Here is a 22,254-nt window from a genome sequence, read left to right on the forward strand (position 1 = left end):
TCAACACTAAGCAGGGTCACTTGAGAGTGCAATGAATAGATGAACATATTGACTGTATTAAAACAGTACATAACTTTACCAATAGAACATTAATATGTAAACCTTTAAAAATAAAAACTTGCCAATATCTATTACAACAATGTTAGGCTACTGGATAGAGGAGAGCCAGTGTTATCTCAATGCCCAGAAGCCTGGCCTGGCCATCCCACTGTTTGGCCCTCATGGGCAAGTTCACAGCTAAGCTGTACTTGTTTTGGCAAAAATGCCATTTTTCAAGGGAGATGCCAGCCTTGCAGCTGCCATCTGGCCAGTACTCCTCCAACCCCCATGATCTCAAAGCAATGACAGTTCAGTGAGTTGCCTTAACATGATGACCACTGCATCAGCAACAGAGATGCAAGCCATAGGATAGGAAGGTGTGGATGGGTGTGTAATTTGATGAAACAAGAGGCCACAGCACAGTGTTATTACAGAGTGGAGCTTGACTTTAATATACCCATTTCCTACCCCTTTCTGGCCAGTCAGGTGAGGACATGTGTGCATGCAGACCTAGCATAATCATCTGCACCTGATCCTCAGGCCTCACAAACTAGCCCCACCTTGAAACAAGCTGCTCAGGTGAAGAGCCCTGTTGTTGCTGCTGGTATGTGCCTTCAAGTCGATTAAGACTTATGGTGTCCCTATGAATCAGTGACCTCCAATAGCATCTGTTATAAAGCACCCTGTTCAGATATTGTAAGTTCAGGTCTGTGGCTTCCTTTATGGAATCAATCCATCTATTGTTTCGTTTTCTCTTTTTCTACTCCCTTCTGTTTTTCCCAGCATTATTGTCTTTTCTAGAGAATCACATGTTCTCATTATGTGTCCAAAATATAAGCTCAGTTTCATAATTTTAGCTTCTAGTGATAGTTCTGGTTTAATTTGTTCTTTGTTGTTGTTATGTGCTTTCAAGTTGATTACAACTTATGGCGACCCTATGAATCAGTGACCTCCAAGAGCATCTGTCATGAACCATGCTGTTCAGATCTTGTAAGTTCAGGTCTGTGGCTTCCTTTATGGAATCAATTCATCTCTTGTTTGGCCTTCCTCTTTTTCTACTCCTTGCTGTTTTTCCCAGCATTATTGTCTTTTCTAGTGAATCATGTCTTCTCATTATGTGTCCAAAGTATGATAACCTCAGTTTCATCATTTTACCTTCTAGTGACAGTTCTGGTTTAATTTGTTCTAACACCCAATTATTTGTCTTCTTTGCAGTCCATGGTATGCAAAGCTCTCCTCCAGCACCACATTTCAAATGAGTTGATTTTTCTCTTATCCGCTTTTTTCACTGTCCAACTTTCACACCCATACTGATCGGGAATACCAAGGTCTGAATGATCCTGACTTTAGTGTTCAGTGATTCATCTTTGCACTTGAGGACCTTTTCTAGTTCTCTCATAGCTGCCCTCCCCAGTCCTAGCCTTCTTCTAATTTCTTGACTATTGTCTCCATTTTGGTTATTGACTGGGCCAAGGCACTATAGGCAACCCTATTCTGCTTTTAAGGACTGTCTCAATCTTCCCATGTTGGTGGCTAACTGTTGGACCCAGCTGGCTGATAGCTTGATGACTAACCATCAAGGACATTAGTCTGAAAATACTTTGGGCATGTTCATATAAAAAAACTTTCTTTACCTTTCTGGCTTTCTCAGTAGTTTTTTATGTAGGTGTAAATGTTACTCCATATCAAGCTCCTAACAGTGCAGTATTACACATATTTACTCAGAAATAAGTGACATTGAGTTCAGCGTGGCTTCTTCCAAACATTACACTGAAAGTCCTGCTTCTGGAGATTTTGATGCTTTTGTACCACCTTTGTGTCTTAACTGATTGTCATTTTTAGCTATAATAATGTCTAGTGCTAACAAAGAGCTGGTATCATTTCATTATCCAAGCCCTTAAGTATTAGAATGAAAATCACTTTAAGAGCTCTTATTAACCAAGGGTCCATTATTGTATGCCACTGTTTTATTGCCCTGGATCAGCTACTGCAGCTGATCCTAATATGTCAGTTGAACAGCATACTGTAGTCATTAGGAATATCCATGCATTCAGTGTAAGCCTTTGTGACACTGAGTTATAACTTGGATGAAAATATTCACCCATTTTTTTTTGCAAGAAAAGCATTCCATTATATTTTTATATTATTACTGTGACAGTAATGTAGCTTATGTGTTCTGTCATCCCAAAATGTGTTACTTTTGTGGGGGGGAGGATGCATAAGGTGAAACAGAGCAGATTTAGAAACACTTTCTGATGAGAAATAGCCAAAAAACATTTTTTATTCCTATGCACACTTTTTTCTCCCACAGTTTATTCACTTGTTTACTTTTTCTTCTGCAGTTCATGTGCATGATTTCAAAAGAGTAGATGTTTTTGAGGAAACTAGTCAAAACTGTGATTTTAAAAACAAACAAACAAGTCTGTGGTTTAGCCTTGTATGTCACTTCATCAAAAGAAGAATGGATATGAATAGTGCATTCCTATGCATGTGTGCTCTGAAGCAAGTCCCACTATATTCAGTGATGCTTACTCTGAAGCAAGTGTGCCTCAGATTGAAGCCTTAGTTTCTCATATAAGTTGATGGAACACATGATTAACAACTGAAAATAAAAGCTAAAATGTCACTTCACCACTTTTAGTATAGTCACTCATTCTGATGAGGTATGTTTTCATAAGAAGAATATACCGTATATCTTTGGTGAAGATGAAAGCATATGGATATGAGCAAATGAAATGGCTCTTTTGAGGTCTTTCTTCCGTGCTCAATATTACAAGCATCATTGGTTGTGTGCATGAATTCTTGAATATGGAGATGCTCTCCCATGTGTCTCAGGTTAATGCAGTAGTTGATGGTCGTGATAGTGAAACATGGGTTGTTCCATTGAGCATATGAGATGTGATGAGATGTAGAAAGATAACGCACCAGGGATTGTTTTCCTGTTCTTTCATATAGAAGCATCTAATATTGTTTGGAGTCTGTCTAGCATACTTTTTTTTTGAGACAGTATAGGCTATGTTACTGAATTTTGTATTTCCTGAATTGGATAAAATACAGTCCCAAAACTACCTGGCAAGTTGCTCTTCCTGTGATCCAGGTATCATAGAGAGACCTTTCTCCATTCTACTACCACAGAGTGGCAACAAAGATAAGTGGATGGGTGGGGGAGGAGATCTTGAGAGAGGTTGTGCAGGATGGGAGGGCATTTCAAGACTCATTGGGGTGACAAGGGGTAGGATCCTTTTGCACTCTTTTTGACATCAGTCAGGATACAGGAGCCTTCTATTGGCCTTTAAGCACTCAGGCTTCCAGTAAGACCTCCAGTATCTAGCCCAGAGCTTGGAAAAGTTACTTTTTTGAACTACAACTCCCATCAGCCCAATCCAGTGGCCATGCTGGCTGGGGCTGATGGGAGTTGTAGTTCAAAAAAGTAACTTTTCCAAGCTCTAGCCCTACTTTCAGTTTTGTAAGTTGCAATCCTATCATCACTTACTTAGGGAGTAAGGCCCATTTTAATTCACTGTGATTTACTTCTGAGTAGACATGCATAGGACATGCAGTTAAGGTATTGGAAGGGTTTGTGGGTCAAATTGATTTTTTTATGTTTGGTTGTTCAACTGAAACTCAGTTTATTAATAAATAAATTTGGAAATGTGCATGGCAAATGTAGGGGTCTGGGTGAATAGAGGAACACATTCCTTCTTGGTTTTTGTGAGCCTGCCTTAGGATATGCCTGCACCTTTTCATTGTGGTTTTCTTAAAGATAAGTTCTTCCCCCTTTCTTTTCTTTGTTCTTTGTTGTTGTTGGCTTCAGCCAAGAAGCAATTTACATTTGATCAGGACAAATAATGGAAATCCTGAAATGATTTGACAATGAGTGAAAAGGATTACAATAGTACCACATCTATTTCAATCATGGATACAAAACTGAGAAACATGGGCTGCAATTCTGTACCTGAGAGTAGGCACTGCTTTTCAATAGATATGCATGGGACTGTACAGTTAGGCTGCATCGTATGCCCACTTTCATGAGAGTAAGCCCCATTAAACTCACTGGACTTTTGAGTAGACATGTATAGGATTGTGCTGCTAGCAGCTGTTTTAAATCCCAAAATCCATAGTAGGGCAATATCTTTACTACTCAATTGTAGATTGAGCACAAGCCACAAATAAGAAGTTTTGACAAACAGCAGGAGTATGCCAGGACACCAACTAGGAATGTGACTTTTTGTTCCCCAATTCAAATGACATGTGGAAGTGGTAGTTATCAGAACTGCTTAATAAATTTGCTTCATTAATGACAGTGCCCTCTTTGTCATTAAAATTTGATTTCGATTTTGCATAGTTGATGGTTATACCAAACTCAAATTCAAACCCAAAGTGCAGTGTAATAGATATTTTAGATATTTTATGTATTATTCAGGCAACTGATACATTCTTTGTGTTTTTGAGCACTCAGTGAAACAAAACACTTAAAGATTAAAGCATTAACTTCAGGTCAGAACTGCTACAGCAACGTAGCCTTAAATTTCTACTAGAAATGTGTTAATAAGGGGGTGAACTTCTGATCCTTGGGCCTAATTAGGCCCATCAGGGGTCCTAATTTGGCCCACAAGCCCTATTCCCCCCAACCATCCCCACCTACCCCATACCCGATCTCATATGGATAGAAGTTAAGACTTCTATACTTGCCTACACAATAAATATCTACCTGTTCAGACTGGACTGCAGTTTCCTCTCCACACTTCCAACTATCCATAATGGTAAATGTGGTCACATGAATTCAGCCTTTGATGTTCCTGAGGTTGCAGTCTACTGAAGTTAACCAGTGCTTGAGGTTCACAAATCTAGATCACCAAGGGAAGGAAGAGAAGAGATTCATACATTCTCTCAAGCATTCTGAGAGGGAAAGAAGCAGTATTTTATTTTATTTTAGTCCTGTTCCTATGTGATTTCCCTTGCATGTTGAAGCAAAAGTGAGAGGCAATAGTGAGAAGCGGGTGGGAAGATCAGGATACCTTTATGCAATGTTCCCAAACAGGGCCAGTTCTAAAGGGCGGCCAGGTGGGGCACTGGCCTGACAGTCCCTGGAGCTACAGGGGGCCCCTCAGCCGCCCCTCCGCTCCCCTTCCATGATCCACACACCCCCACGCCCCCCCACCTACCTGTCTGCTCTTTTACCATTGCCCTTAACGAAGATGGCGGCTGTGGTTTCCCTAAGGTACTGAAGCCTCTGCCACCATCTTAGTTGATGGCAGAGATGCGCGTGCATAGCACGCATGCGTGCCATCAACAAAGATGGCGGTGGAGGCGTCATCCCCTTAGTGAAACCGTGACCACTATCTTCGTTAAGGGCAATGGTAAAAGACAGCAGAAAGGTAGGTGGGGGCATGGGGGGCCGCATGCATGCACACCTACGTGTGCACGCCAGGGCCCAGGGCAAGCTTATGCCCAAGGGCCCCGGCATTCCTGGAGCCGGCCCTGGGTATAGCACTGCTCATATTGCCTCCCACTGTCCTGCTTTCCTTTAGCCTAGTTAGTCAGATCTCATTAATGGCCTGCACTATTTGATCAATGGTGATACTTCTGAGATATCCCATGCCCATCAGTTGCAGTATAAACTATGGAATTCCAGTGAATCCTTACTTTCAGCCTCAAGATGATGTCCCTGTCAATATATTTGGACTGTGTGTGTGTGCATGTTGTATGAGTGTGTCTATACTGATGGGGCCTCTGGTCCAAAGGTCATGTGTGGTGGAAACATGCAACATATTGTTTTAATTTTTCAAGGCATTCTTCAGCCTCTTTCATAGCATGCAATTTGAGCATCACTGTTTTACTGGGTGTGTTCCTTTGCAGCATTCTTGATAAGATGCTGATTTTGTACTAAAATGGTGTAACCAACACAATAACAAGATATTTCATCTTTCCTTTAAAAACAATGAGAGTGAATAAGTCAACTCATAGACTATAATAATCCTTTTTTAAAACAACAGGCAATGCAAACAATTCTCAGAGACCAGAAATACATTAAAAAAAAATCTTGAAATGCTTAATCTGATTTGTATCATGCATATTTTCACTGGAGTAAAAGATTTTCCTCCTAGCAGCATTGATTCTACTATAGTATTTTCTGAGTATTTATGCAATTTGGGGGCTGTGCATGTATACTTGACTGATTGGTTAGCCACCACACTGGAAGAGGTAGTGAGATCAATGAACATTACTATTGGGATATTAGATTTGTTGGGATTTCAAACAAATTACTTAAAACCTAAGGGAGAACACCCTGACTGATCTGGTTTTAGATTGTCACTAAGAGTAAATTTTAAAAGGAAGTGATGAATAAGACCTTTCAAGAAAAGCCCAGGCTGATCTGTTTGCTATAAATTAAGATCAAAAGCTGCCACTTTGCTACATAAGTAAAGTTAAATAGCCAAGTTAGCAGATCTAATTTTGCAAAAAAGAATCTGTGTGCATTTTTCTCTGACAGTCCCCTGTGAGCAGAAGTTCCTGTCCAAGCTAAGGAAGGATAAAGGTCCACGATCCATGTAATGCCACTCTCTCGAAAGGAAATGAGTCGCCTTTGCCTGCTATTTTTTGAGAGGGCCAAGCCAAGCCCAAAAATTGTTCTTGTTTCAACCAACGTGTTTCTATCTCACGTACACACACAGCAGGACTCCCTGAAGGGTACAGATTAAACAGTTGGGGTTATTTGTAAACCTGTCTGAAGTCTTCTTCCTAGTCAGAAAGAATTGCACTGTAAAGATATATAATTTGAAAGGGGAGGAGTTTCTCATTTTAGTGCTGGACACCAGAAAAGATTCCTTTAACAGCTGAAACAGCTCCTACCATTGTCTGTTAGTCTGCAAAAACCTCTTGATGCAAAGTTCACCAAGTAGTTACAGTTCACTGTGTGAACTATTAAGAGTACAAAAGTATTTCTTTTGAACAGCTTTTGTACATCAAAAGAAGCAGACATTTTAAGTCTAATTTCGGGTAAGTCATGTCATAAACAAACCCCAAAGAAAAGACCTATCAAAGGAATTAGGGTGGCTTTTATTTTGTGCAAACAAGTAACGCTGCCATTTCCCTTGGGAAGTTGATACAAATTTCAGAAAGTTCCACATCCTTCTGCTTGTAGCCCACTCCTTTCATTTTAGTGTTCCTTCCATTTTCTCTTTTCTTTTTCTGTCTGCTTCCTCCTTCCATTTCCTAAAGTATGAATGCTCTTTCTAATATAACATGCCAACTGAACATCTTTGCTGTGCTGAAATGAAGCCAACAAGGTATATTTCAATTTCATGTATATAGTCACTAATCTGCAGGGCCTTGAGGACTCAAGGTAGGTTAACAATACTTTAAAAGCAAAAACAAATATACTAACCATGAAACTATTGGCTATATTAAACACCTACATTCCAGCTTTTTAATTTTGAGGTCATTTATAGTTTTATAAAACAGAAAAACAAAATTCTGTAAGGAGAAGACTACTTATGCCATATGTGTAATCAGTCATATATCAATGATATATGAAAGTGTACATACAGTTGTTTAAAGGAGTGGTGATCACATTAAACAACTAAATCACTGCCTGGAAAGCCCATATAAGTTTCAAAAATGTCTTAACAGAGCAATCCTATAGATGTTTTTGGAAGTGTGGTTTGTGACTTATGTAACAGGCATACAGATAGTTCACAGGAGATTTGGCATTCCTGATTATGATGAATTTTGGAAAATTTCTAATTTCCCAATATACTATGTATATAGTAATGATGATTATTACTATTACTACTACGACGACGAGGATGAAGACACCCTCCATTTGGATGAATTTTTAAGATGCGGTGTTTTCTATACCTGTTTTTTATGTGATCATTGTAATGACTTTTTGGATTATGTGCAATGTGAGAAATAAATAAAATTTAATTTAAAAATAAAGGGACATTGCAAGGGAGTGGGAGACTATCCATGAAAAAGTTTAGGGCCAAGAAATAGCTATGGATAATGGAGCAGAATGAGAAAAATATAAAAGCTCTGTATGTTAAGCAGAAGTCCCCTCATACCCACCTATTAAATGTGTTAACCGTAAAGCCAAGGAATAAAAAAACAATGTCAGTTGGTAATATTAAAAATGATAAAGCCTTTAGAAAAAATGTGAAATGAACTTTATCAAACAGTTAAATGCTAAAGTGCATTTACTAAAACAACAAAATGTTAGCTTAGCCATTATTTCATATTGTAGTCAGCGATGTATGGAACAAATTATAGTGCTGTTCTAAATGCAAAAAACCCACACTTTTAAGCAGTGGTGTATAGCAGTTGTTTCCAAACTCCCCCCCCCATGGACCACTTGAAAATTCCTGAGTGTTTTGGCTGACCTCTTCTGCATGTAGTAGCAATTGTAATGCACTGTGCTAGATGCTTTATAATTTTTGTACTATAATTTGAATTCCAAGAATTCAAATTGTAATGCAATAAAATACAATAAAACAGCTCCTAGTCCTCTCTCCACCTCTTTTTAGTTGCTTCCTCCTGCCCCTCACTTCCAGTCCATACTGGAGCAGCCACTGCTGCAGTCATTCACAGCCACTGCTCCTGTTCTTCACAGACCACACTGTAGACCACCTAAATTAAACTCTTGGACTACTGGTGGTCTGCAGCTGGCCTGTAACCGGGAGGGGCAAATGGGGTCACCACCACCCCTAGAGTTGTGTTTCTTCTCCCCCCCAGATGTTTGGGGGAAATTAACTTCTTTTAATTTGTGACATGACAGATAATGACAACCTCCATTTAAAGAGTGATTGTTTTAAGAAGAGGACAATTTAAGAATAGGACCCTCTGAAAAATTCAATGAATAAGGCAGGGCAAGTGCACAACAAAAGTCTAATCTGGAAAAGCCCCCAAAGGTCTGTTCACTCAAGATTTTCCCTGACTGAGGCTAGATTTTTCATGATCACAATCACCCTATAATTACTTAAGTGATCCTGAAAAAACAGGTTGTATGGTAATATGATCCTTGAAGAGTTAAATATTAGAAAACTGTATTATGGGCTAAAGTTAGACTCCATCCCTTGGACTTTCCTTTGCTCTGCTTTTTAGTTGCAGTTCCAGTTGTGTTCTCTACCCAGCCAGCAATAAAGAAGCATGTTTGTTTGCCTGCAGTAAGAAGTAAGTGTATTTGTATTTGTTATAATGAGTACAGCAGGATTGTGTGCTTATTCCTAAAGGGTGGAATAAAAAGTTAACAAAGTGATATAAAAAAAAAACTACCATAAGTTACTCATTTAAAGAACTCACAATCATAGTGGCTAATTTTTCTTCTTTTTCTTGATTACTTGAGGGCAAAGGATGAAAACAGCCCTAGAGGAATAGAAATATTGCAGTGTACACTACAGTTAGCTAGCTGGCTGGTTGGATATCTAGGCTGTAACTCAGGCCTGATTTTCGCAATAAGAGCAGCTCAGCATGAGGCCTTTACATGGTTTCTGTACAGTAAAATCAAGTCAGTAACCAATAAAAAAATTTTAATCTACAACTAGTTTCCAATCTCTTAGTTCTTCCTTCATTTACTAATAGGCAAAAGACCATCCACATGCTGACTTACTAATAAGCAAAACAACCTTGCGGTTTAAGCACATACCTATAGCCAACAGATATTTCTATCAAACTTTAAAAAGCAGGAAAATTGGGCAGCTATAGTGAATGCACCAGGGGAGCAGGAGACCTGACCTCCTCTCTGAGATACTGTACTGCCCTACAAATTTCTCAAAATGCAAACACCATTTGGCTTGGTCTTTTACAGTCCAATCCACTTGCTGTGTAGCTTGGAAAAATTTTGTAACGTGCCTCTGAGCATATGGTGAGTGGTGGTAACACCTACCATCTCCAAAGATAGAGAATTATATTTTTGTATGTTTGTTGGTGTTCTTCTTACTCTGCTTCTTTCCTATGTTACTAATGTTTCTACAGAGAATCTAAACTAGACAATTTTATTTCCCTCATTATTCATCCTAGAAATCTGTGTCAAATTTATTTTTATTATTTCAAAGCCTTTTTATTGGTTAATGTCATATGATGGTGAAGACAGCCTTTTGTGTTTCAAATTGGAGGTTACGTTTTGTTTTTATTTTGGGTGCATTAACAGTTGAATCTGAAACTGCAGTTTAATGTAAAATAAGACTGATTACAATATATTACTACTTCAGCAATGCCTCTAGCTGTTGGAAAAAAGAGGATGTATGTTTTCAGCCTGCTATGTTTAAACAACTTTATTTAAGGCAAGGTGGGGACGGTCAATTAAAAATATAGAGCACACCTAGAATTTTGCTAGAATATATTTCACCTCCCACTGTTTTATCTTGTGCAAACTGAGACACTCCTCATGTCCATTGGAAACTTCTGCAGAACAGTCAGTGCCATTATTTCACAATTGTTTTTGGAGCTTCTTTTTAGTGTTGCAAAGTGTTGCTGTACTTCACATACTCACAGAAACAGAAGCAAAAGAGAATGATTTCCTATAGTTGCAAAGTAAATCAGACACATTTAAAGTGACCATCTGAACTATATCAGCTGTCTTAATAATGTTGCTTCTTCCCTGCTAAAACAAGATCAGCACAGCGCATGTCTTCTTTCTATTATTTGGGCTGATTGCAGGTGTTGCCACCACTCACCATATGCTCAGAGGCGCATGTTACAAAATTCTTCCAAGCTACACAGCAAGTGGATTGGACTGTGAAAGACCAACCCAAATGGTGTTTGCATTTTTACAAATTTGTAGGGCAGTCCAATACCTCAGAGAAGAAGTCAGGTCTCCTGCTCCCCTGGTGCATTCACTATAGCTGCCCAATTTCCCTGCTTTTTAAAGTTTGATAGAAATATCTGTTGGCTATAGGTATGTTCTTAAACTGCAAGGGGTTTTTGGCTATTAGTAAATTTCTCTGCTTTTTAATCTGGGAGGTAAGTAATGGGATCCTGTGCAAGTCTGTGAGAATGGATTGATCATTTGCATGCTTATTGGGAGGGAAGGGAGGGCAGAGGGGAGAAGGGGGATGGGAGCAGGCAGGAGAGAGGAGGAGAGGACAGATTTGATCATTTGCATGTTTATAGTGTTCAGTGGGATTTACTCCCATGCAATCATGCTTAAGATAGGTAAAGCTGACCATGGAGCAGGAGGGGGGGATGGAAAAGGAGTGGATTGCAGGGGGGCAAAGGAAGGGGGAGGAGAGGGCAGGTTTGATCATTTGCATGCTTATAGAGTTCAATGGTATTTACTCCCATGCTTAAGATAGGTAAAACTGACCATAGGGATGAGGGAGGGGAGGGGAGGGGGAGGAGGAGGAAGGGGAAGGAGGGGTGGGGATTGTGAAGGAGGGGCAAAGGAAGGGGGAGGGAAGGGGCAGGATCAGGGCCGGCTCCAGGAATGCCAGGGCCCTTGGGCATCAGCCTGCCCCGGGCCCCTCCGCTCCCCTTCCACCATCCATGGCACGAGCTGCGCCACGGATCACAAGACAAGAGCTTCCGAGCCATCTGCCACCCCCCCGCCACCATCCCCGCCACTTCACCTACCTTTCTCTGCTGTTCTTTGCAGCTGCGTCCACACAGCACGCGCATTGCTGCCATCAATCAAGATGGCAGCAGAGGCTGCAGTCCCTTACGGAAACCTCAGCTGCCATCTTGATTGATGGCAACCCTGCGCACACAGTCCGTGCAGCCACAAAGAACAGCAGAGAAAGGTAGGTGAAGCGGGGGGATGGTGGCGGGTGGTGGGTGGCGGCGGCGGCGGGTGGCTCGGAAGCTCTTCTCTTGCTGTCCGCGGCGTAGCTCGTGTCACGGATTGTGGAAGGGGAGTGAAAGGCCCGTCAGGGGCCCCCAGGGGCTCCTGTAGCTGCGGGGCCCTCGGGCCAGTGCCCAACCTGGCCACCCTTTGGAACCAGCCCTGGGCAGGAGGGAGAGGATAGGAGGGAAAAGAAGGGAGGTTGGTTTGATCATTTGCATACTTTTTGAATTCAATGGGATTTATTTCTGTGCAATCATGTTTGAAAATGGAAATGGACTGCCTTCAAGTTGATCCCGACTCATGGCAACTCTATGAATAGGGTTTTCATGGTAAATGGTATTCAGTGGTGGTTTTACCATTGCCTTCCTCTAAGGCTGGGAGGCAGTGACTGGCCCAAGGTCACCCAGTGAGCTTCATGGCTGTGTGGGGATTTGAACTCTGGTCTCCCAGGTCGCAGTCCATCACTGATATGGGGGAGGGGCAGGGAGGGGAGGTGATTGGATGGGTGGGCACTGGGCAGAGGGGAAGCCCCTTTCCTTTCCAAAAGGAAAACATTGTGAACAGTATCATTGCTTTTCAGTGTTTCCCCCACCTTTTTATTCTACAGCAGGCACATGTAGCCTCCTACCCAAATTTAAACCGAAGCTGTCCCTGGCCACATCCACACCAGGCCTTAATTTCTCTTTAGACAGTCATGGCTTTTCTGAAAGAATCATGGGAATTATAATTAGTGAAGGGTGCTGGGAATTGCTAGGAGACACCTTGTTCCCCTCACAGACCTTCAATTAGAGTGGCTGACTGTTAAACCAGTCTGGCCACTGGAGCTCTGTCAGTGGAATAGGAGTCTCCTCTCAGCACCCTTCACAAACTACACTTCTCAGGATTCTCTGAGGGAAGCCATGACTGTCTCACATGAAAACAAAGTCTGGTGTGGGTGTGGCCCCCAGATTATGCAAGCCCAGCAGCTGGGAGTCTAGCTTTTAGAACACTGACAGTTGGTTCTTACTGAGGTTATCATTGAGTTCCAGCCAAAATTTCTTAAATTAATTGAAAATCAGCCAGGCATTTTTTTACTTTTAAACTGCAGAAGATGAAGGTCAGAGTATGGGGCAAGGTCAGTAATAGGATTACAGGTACTCTGTGAACATGGCTGATTTTTAATGAATTTCAACAGATTATGAGAATTCTGGGAGAAAAGAGTCCAAAGGGGCTCTGCGATTTCCCCCCTCTCTTTTTAGACTTTGTACTCTCTATTCTCTCTGACTGTTTTATGTATCACCATGAAAATTGAGAGAGTTGTTCAGCAAGCGTTTCTGAGTTCAGGACTATAAGTTTTGTAAGGTTTTGTTTTGAAATGAGCTTATGGGAAGCATCAGAATGGCATGGGGGTATTTTCAATTTAACATTGCGGAATGTGAAAAGTCCACGCTGGCTATAGTATACAGCCACTCTTGTGGCTGTATAATATAGCAGCCAATTAAAACATTTTCCCTTTATTGTCCAACAGGAAGGAAAATCTAAAGACCAGGAACAAGACTAGAAAGAGGGCTTCTTAAGGAGGAGTTAACAAACACACCCTATAGTATTTATTTTATCTCTATCCTTCCCTAAACTTGTAGTATGCACAGGTTTTTATTTTTCAGATGGAATCTAAAATTGAGATACCTAATGCAGCATCAAAGCCAAGTTCAGGAGTTCACTGTCATTACCAAAGTAGTTGAGTTCATGAAGAATCTTACCCCTTATATACCCAGTCGATCACTGCGCTCTGTAGGGGAGGGCCTCCTACAGACACCATCTTATCAGGAGCAGGGCCAGTTCTAAAGAGCAGCAAGGTGGGGTACTGGCCCGAGGGCCCCTGGAGCTACAGAGGCTCTTGAGGGGCCCCTCTGCTCCCCTTTCGCGATCCTCAGCAGGAGCAGCGGATCGCAGGGCAGGAGGAGCTTCCGAGCCGCCCACCATCCCCCCGCTTCACCTACCTTTCTCTGCTGTTTTTTGCAGTGCACGCAGGGTTGCCATCAATCAAGATGGTGGTCGAGGTTTCTGTAATGGGCTGAAGCCTCTGCCGCCATCTTGGTTGATGGGAGCAATGCACGCACATGCATGCCATCAACCAAGATGGCAGCCAAGGCTTCAGCCCTTTACGGAATCAGCTGCTATCTTGATTGATGGCAACCCTGCGCGTGCATTGTGCGCAGCCACAAAAAACAGCAGAGAAAGGTAGGTGAAGCGGGGGGATAGCGGGGGGATGGTGGGCGGCTCGGAAACTCCTGTCCTGCAATCGTGGAAGGGGAGAGGAGGGGCCCGGGGCAGGCTGGTGCCCAAGGGCCCAGGCATGCCTGGAGCTGGCCCTGATCAGGAGGTCCATTCTGCACAACATAGGAAATGGACCTTTAGTGTGGTGGCACCTACCCTTTGGAACTCCCCCTAAATATTAGGCAGGTGTCATCTCTGTTATCTTTTTGGTGCCTTTTGAAGACTTTCCTCTTTCAACAAGCCTTTTAAGTTGAGACCTATCACAGTCTGCGTCTGTGTTGGAATTGCTTTTTAATACTTTTTTTTAAAAAAAAACTTTTTAAAACAATATTTTTAAACCCTTTTTTAAAAAGATGTCTTTAAAGCTTTTTAAAAAACGTTTTTAAAGTTGTTTTGCTTTAATGTATTTTAAGGTCTGTTTTTATGATGTTTTAAAATGTTTTTAGTGCTTTTGTTTGCCGCCCTGGGCTCCTGCTGGGAGGAAGGGTGGCATATAAATCAAATAATAAATAAATAAATAAGAATTGGAACACAGGGACAGACTACAGGTGAAAGAGGGCTGTAGCTATAGGCAAAGTCAAGCTTTTGAATCTAGTATTCCTGGAGATCTCTCAAAAAAGAGTGAGCCAATTCAACATTCATGTATATTAACCCTCTCTGTCTGGTGGAAGAATGAGTGGGAAGGTCACTGCCTTTCCCCTGGCCTGGCCCTTGTCTTTTCCACCAGTGGGGGGGATTGTCAGGCCCAGGATGTGACTCAGGAACCAGACCAACGGCTGTAGTTAATTCGTGTTTTATTAGGGTAATGTCCAAACAAAGACTGCGTTTTCTCATGAAGCAATACAGGGATACAGGTCCTGCGGCATTGGGAGAAAGTTGACAGAGCAAGGGACTTCTTCCCGCCTGTTCTTTAAGAAGGGGCCAAACGGGCGCGCAATCTTTTGCTCCTCCTTTACTGCCCCTCAGGTACTGCCCGCCTTCCCCCCTTCTCTCCTGTCTTTTCAGCTGTCTGCGTGTGCGCGGTGAGGGGGGAAGCATCACCCCCTCCTCTTCTGAAGTTTCCGATTCCAGGATGGGGGATAGGGGAGGGGCTGATGGTAAACTGCCTCCCCGCTTTTCGGCTGTGAGCAGCCCTCCCTCTTCCCCCTCTTGCTCTGAGCCTGAAAGAGGGGGAGGCGTGAGAATGTCCAGGGAGGGCTCAGGCTCCCCGTTGCTAAGCGACCTTATCACTGGCAGTTCCTCTGTTTCGTCTTCGCTCCAAAGGGGGGAAGTTCCTCCCCCTTCCCTCTGCCATCCATCCGAATACTCTTCTCCCAACTCTCCGGGATCCAGCTCCCCGGGATTGGGACCCCAGCTCTGCCTTCCGTCAGGGATTGAGTGGCACTATGTATTTCCCCACCAAATAGCTCACCTAGGAAGATGGCTGCCCCACAGGACTGGTCTGCAGGCTACACTTTGGGAACCCCAGATGTATAGGATTACAGTGTAAGCATTTTTCTCTAATGTAATTTAGTCCCAGTTAAGTGTGTATATGATAGCAGCCTAAAAGATCTCAGAGTTTAAGGAGTTTCGAGACTGGATAGTCTCCAGGGTTCTACGGTGTTGAGTCAGGTATGAAGAATACAAATGTTATCCTTGAGAGGGTGTTGTAAATATCTAAAGAGATTGCAGTGTGGCATAAGAAATAGAAAGAGACAAATAATATTTTGCCACTGTTTGCATCCTATCCAAAGCATCCATTTTCTATATCTGTTAACATTTTATCTCTCCAAAACTCACTCAGAATTAGCATATCAGCATTTAAACCTAGAGTCACTTTTGACTCTACCTATTTCTAAGAATCACAGTCCTGTCACATAAATTGACAGCACTGACCTCCAGCTGTGGCATCATATCACAGTTCTGGCATTGTGCCAGCATCAAGGCTAGCCAAACAGGCACTGGGGTTTTTCGGGGGGAGAGGGTGTTCATTCTACCCCATTCACAGTTTCAAACACAAGCTTAAGTTTTGTTGTGTTCTTACTGTGGCAGATGATGTATGTGTATTCATGTTTTGTAATGAGCTGTTTGTTTAATGCTTCTGTTTGGGTTTTAATATATTCATAAGGCTAGCTGCCTAGGGAAACAGGAGATTAAAAATGTAACTAGTTGGGGGGGGGGAGACAGTTCTGGGCAAGGGAATTGGAAAGTTGGGAAAGTGAGAGTTGGGGCAGTGAAGGAGACGGGGGAGAGGAGAGGAGAAGGGTTGGGGGGCTACTAAGGAATAAGAAAGTGTTGTGAGTTTATGAAGTACATCCAGTGAGGGCAGATAATAATCGAGTTTTGGGAGTGACTGTGATGGATAGAAATGGAACAAAACAGTGATACGGACAGAACATCTGAAAGGCACAGAGGAAATCTGGCAGCCTGCAATGCTGAGGAGCATCATGAGAGGATTGCCTCCCAGGAATACCTAGGCAACATCACAGCATCATAAGAGATAAGGACTACAATGTTGGTTAATTGTATAAGAAAGGATATAGTCTTGTAAAGGTATTATAGGCTAGAGCAGCCTTTCCCAACCAGTGTGCCTCCAGATGTTGTTGGACCACAATTCCCATCTTTCCTGACCATTGGCAATGCTGGCTGAGGCTGATGGGAACTGTGGTCCAACAACATCTGGAGGCACACTGGTTGGGAAAGGCTGGGCTAGAGGAAAGTGATCCCTTCTCTCTTGTAGAACAAAAGTTGTTGTGACAAAGGGATTTGTGTAGGCTTCCAAACACCCTTCCTAGAGTGCGAACTTGGCGCATGACCTTCTACTTGTCACATTACAATTTAATTAGCTCCAAATTGCTTGCTCCTTTGTTCATGGCCAATGCATAGGACTTCTCAGCACAGCTTATAGGGCATGTAAGTCCTGCAGAGTTCAGTGCTCCCAAGAAAATCTGCATAGGAGTGAAGCTTGAACACCTTAATATTGGATAAATGGTCACTTGAGAATGGGTTTATTCATTTTATCACATTTGTACCCTATCTTTCCCCCAAAAGATTCAGGTCAGCTTATGCAAGGTTTTCTAATTTTATCCTCACAATTAAAATGTGACATAGATTAGGATCAGTCCATCACTTTTGATTTGTGGCTACACTTAGTAGCATGATAGGCAGTGTGGTGCAGTGATTAAAGCATCAGATTAGGACTAGGGAAGCCTATCTTAAATGCCACACTCAGTCATGCAGTACACTGGGTGACCCTGGCTCAGTTGCCATCCCTCAGCATCTCTCAACCTCACAGACTTCTTGTGGAGATGAAATGGAGGGTGGGAACTATGTCTGCCCCCTGAATCCATGAAAGTGTGTGCTATAATGCATTTGTTAGTCTTTAAGGTGCCATAAGATTATCTGTTTTAGTTTAGTGTTTTTTAAATTTCACATTGCATTCCTTGTATTCACATTCCTTCGTGTTTGTGACCTATGGTGTAGTGGTCCTCCTTTAAGAAATGCAAAGGATATGGTGGTAAACTTCTGGAACATGGAGGGTCATGAGAGGTTCACTGTAGTTACTGCACTTGTTTGCACACATTGTTAAAGCGCAACCACAGGAGGAGGGAAACCTGTTTTAGACATCTGGGCCATGGATGAGATCCATGAGTCCCACTGTGAATGCTACAGCAAAGGCTGAGAATCTCTTGTGCTTTTGGAATCCCCACCAATTCTGTTCCATCTCTCAACATTTATACATGATAGACATGAAAAATAACAGGTTCATATTCTCACAAGAGCAAGCACCAGGCCACCAAAGTGAGATACAGAAGCAGTGTGAAATTTGTCTTTATCTCCTCTCATTCTCAAAAACAGGAAAGTATGAAGAGCAGCTGGTTTGGAGGTTTGGTTTTAATCTGTTATCACTGTTGGCTTAATGCAATATTTCCTCATTTGTTAACCAGTGCCTCCAGAGCTAAGTGATGGACAAGAGTAAGGTAATTTAGCATAAGTGGAATTTATAGAAACTGCTGATGTTTAGAAAATGAAAGCGCTGATAATAGCAATCAATAATTGTGAAATCTGCTACTCTTCTTCTGTGAGACTTTTAAAACATATTTAAAAGGGGAGAAAGATTAAAATATGTATCGATTGATCAGTGGAAAAAAAGGTAAAGTTTAAAAGCAAAGCATTGACCACTATGTGTTATATTAATTGAAGCCTTCCCATCATCATGAATAAACAAGAACAGATAACTTGTACCTTCAAATTCCTGAATTGATCCAAGATTGATTGCTCTTCAGAGAATGAATGCCATGTAAGCTGGAAATCTGCCTTCTGAAAGTTTTTCCCCACATTTGGGTCAAAGTGAAAGAGAGTTTGGATATCAGGTGCCCTAAAATTGCCATGTCCTTGGGCTCCATGTAACTGGGACACTGCTGAGCACGTTAAGCATCCTTGCACTGCCATGGCCAGATAATGGCATCCTACACTCCCCTTTGAGCTTTAGAGAAAACAACCAGCCCAGGGACATAAGTAGTCCACTGAAAGGCAGATACACAGACACACTATCTTGTCATCACCCCCACTCTGCCCAGTATAGCTGGGTAGTGACAATTTAAAGTTGGGAGGACACCGAATCTTGGGTAAGGGAGCTTGAAAATATGTATCTGGGTATTTCAACCCCTTGAACCTCTCCAAGTTTGGGTTCAGAATTGGCTTCAGAATTGGCTTCAGAACCTACGGCAGACCTCTCTTCCACCAACTCTTTCTGTCCCCTCCCCAAACTCATGAGTGAGGAGGAATGACGGCGAGGAGGCCCAGTGTACGCCTCAGGATTAATCCATAGACCCTGCCATGAATGCAAGTTCATTTCCACTGGCACAGAAATGTTGACTGGCATAGGGAAGCATGAGAAATATAGTGTGAGAACTATATTTCCCATGCTCCCAGGTGTTGGTGAACATGGAGGTGCATGTCCACAGCAGGCTTCAGGTCTCAATCCTGAAGTCTATGATTGATACACATCTCTCCATCCCTAGGGTAGCCACTTACCCATCACCCCAAAAAAGAGGAAATATATCACACATCATACTGCAGACAGAAGAGGACACTGATGACATAAAATTTGCATATGCTAATTTAAATCTATAGATGCAAATTTAAAAGTAATTGCTACTTTAAATAAAAATGCCATACATCTCACCATAGTGGGGAAGACTGTGGACAGATAACCTATGTGCATATTCAGTCAACTGCCCAGGTGCTAACTGTTGACAGGCAGCTTTGATTATGCTCTTGCTTCTTAGTTTATCTTTAAACCAGTTTTGGATCAGAAAGCCCATCAAATAGAGGACTGCCCTCTGTAAAATAGGACACATAGTCACCCTATTCACTTCTGTCCTTAGTTTGGTAAGTTCTAGGCTTGGGGAAAGGGTGACAATGGCAAGGACATCTTGTGACAGCAGTCAGTGTAAAACAGAGTCGGGATCCTGGATCTGGTCAGTGGGTCAGATCCTTATCTCCTCTCCCTCCCACAGTCCAAACACCAGTCACCTGACATCACAATGACATCAGATGATGTGGCATTTTGAAGCCCCAACAATCAGTTGATTCTTGGGATTTCAAAGTGCTATACAGAGTCCTGCACAGCATTCAGAAACCAGGTGTGCAGTGCTTCTGAAGCCCCTCTGATCATCAGGACTTTAGCAGCACTGCACATGGGGCTTCTGAAGTACCATTGATCACCTGATTGGTGGAACTTCAGAAGCCCCTTTTGAGCCAGCCCAGCTGCATTTTTATCTGCCTATATATGATGTCAGGTGATAGGCAGGTTGTCATGTCTTGGCCAAAATGGCCCAGTGGGCCCAATTAGTCCCACAGGCTGGAGGTTCCCCACTCCTGGTGTAGGGGATGCCATCAGGCCCCATTGCTCTTCTGATGGCTTCAGTGGGAATACATATGCTTTTTTAAAAAAAAAATGTGGTCCATATTTAAAACTGCAGATGCTCAGCAAAGGAATTTATTCTACGCTGGGCCAGGGAATGTTTGCAAATCACTAAATGGAAGTGTTAAAGTGGCGTGTCAGCATACTGAAAGGTGAGCCACTTTGACCTAGAACTAGCTGCCTTTGCTGCAAATGCATCCTCAAGTAGTCACTTAGTACAGACATATTTTTCAGAAAGCAGCAAACAATCTCTGAGGTGTGGACAAGGATTCTTTGAGGTCTCATAGAGGATGCTGGGTGCAGAAGAAGTCCCAGATCACATGGTGTCAATCCAACAACTTCTGCAGCCTTGCAAAGGACCCTGGCTGGGATGCACCTCACACACTGTGCAGCGCAGGTGTCCAGGGCAGCAAACAGTCAAGCTAGCTCTGTGTCAGCCCGGCCTTATTGTTGTATGGGCAAACGCAAAATGAACAATAAGCAATTTCTTCCATCCCTGGCACATTTTCTGACAGCTGTGTCTGTTTTCACCTTGAGAGTCTGGCTCTTTTCCTTTCATTCCCTTCTGAAGCCACCATTAGACTCTTCAATTGATTTCTGCTATGGATCACCCAGGCAATGGTAGCATCACACAGTGTGAGGCCAAAAGATGCCATCCTGTTTGTACTCCAAAAAGCATTCAGGATTCCCTGCTGGTTGTTTTCACACAACATTCAAGCCTTGCTTTATATAGGGACTTAAGAGAGTGGGTTGCTGATCTCTAATACCAAAACGGCACTGGTGGAGAAATTTATAGCTAGGCTTTGTGTATCCAGCCTATACTCTGTGGAATAGTAGATGTTGATTATCAAGCTGCTTTCCTCCCTTGTCTTTTGTGCTTAACACTTGCTACACAATAATGTGTGTGTCAGAATGCACCAGAGGCAAATGTGTCAGAATGGAATTTTCTGTCACATTTGTTCACAAGTTAGTATTTCTATCTCTGAATTTAACATTTTATATGGAGATTTGAGAAGGAAATTTTGCAGGGTGAATCTAAAAGTGATTTACTTTCAAAGCATAGCATTCACTGTTTGTTTATTTTGAAATCATTCACCAAATGTGCCAAAGAAATTTAGCTCTTTTATTGCAGCCACAAAAGAAAACAAAACAAAACCCTCTCCCATGAGACAGAAAGATGTTAATGTCCTTATTGAACAGGCAGGGAAAATAAAGATTCAGTTCTAAATGATTCATTTAGTATGCTGCACAGCAAAAATAAAAACAGCATCTTCAGGGTTTTCAAGGTGCTTACCCGTCTTCTCTTCACTATTATCATTTGTTTTTTATTTAGTATTTTATTTATTTTTTATATTATTTATAAAGCACCTTCAATCATCTAGATGCTGTACAAAGATTAATAAACAGTAGAGTCCCTTGCTGCAGGCTTACACTGTTAGAAGCATAGCGAACAGGTTTTCTGTTGCCATTTGGGTAATTTCACGAGGGGGCATGAGAGACCAAGCACACTATCTCCATCCCCATCACCCACCTTCATATCACACTCCATGAACTGGAGGGTGAATATATGAAGCAGGGAGAGTTCTGTACCCACAGAGCTTCTCCATGCATTTTAGAACCCTCAGAATTCTAAAACCCAGTGACAGAATCCCTGAATAAGGCTATAAAATAATAGAGTTGTAGTGTTGGGATACTGGAGGTCATCTGGTCCAACCCCCTGCTCAATGCAGGAATTTAATAGGCATGATACAAAGAGAAAAGAAGTATAGAGGGACAGGAAAACAAGAAAATTCAGTCACAAATGTTGGTTGTTCCAAGCCCAGACGATAAAACTGGCCATGCTGTCTCACTTCTCCCTCTGCTGCAGCCAGGTGGAATATGTATTCCTTAAAAGCTTAAATGAGGTGTTAAAATACAGTGGCGTCACTAGGGCTGGTGTCACCCAGTGCGGTAACTCATGGTGTCACCCCCATGGACCTCCTTTTTTGAACTAAAACTCCCATCAGCCCAATCCAGTGGCCATGCTGGCTGGGGCTGATGGGAGCTGTAGTTTAAAAAAGTAACTTTTCCAAGCTCTGGCTAAAAGCTGCTATACAGTTCAGTTAAAAAACAGATTAAACAGCTCTGCAGCCGAAGGCTTACTTGTATAGGAGCACTACTCCTACTCAGAGTAGACCCATTGAAGTTAACAGACCTAACTCAGTTAGGGTCATTAATGTCAATGGCTCGACTCTGCGTACGCCTTAGTCAAACACGGCCCGTAGGAACTTGC

At 42.3% G+C, this 22,254-nt stretch overlaps 1 protein-coding gene across 5 annotated transcripts in view; it reads left to right on the forward strand.

The window, feature by feature from the left end:
* Nucleotides 1-22,254, forward strand: part of CCDC171 (coiled-coil domain containing 171) — a 311,338-nt gene that overhangs the window by 263,634 nt on the left and 25,450 nt on the right. The window contains exon 26 of one of the 5 annotated variants that reach the window (XM_061630354.1): nt 9,142-9,210. The exons of the other annotated variants lie outside the window; for them this stretch is intronic. Coding sequence (XP_061486338.1) covers nt 9,142-9,180 — 39 coding nt within the window. The 3' untranslated portion in view covers nt 9,181-9,210. Of the gene's footprint in view, nt 1-9,141; nt 9,211-22,254 lie in introns of those variants that run through there. 5 annotated transcript variants of the gene reach the window in all.

The sequence above is a fragment of the Rhineura floridana genome, chromosome 1, assembly GCF_030035675.1.
Source record: "Rhineura floridana isolate rRhiFlo1 chromosome 1, rRhiFlo1.hap2, whole genome shotgun sequence".
NCBI lineage: Eukaryota > Metazoa > Chordata > Lepidosauria > Squamata > Rhineuridae > Rhineura > Rhineura floridana.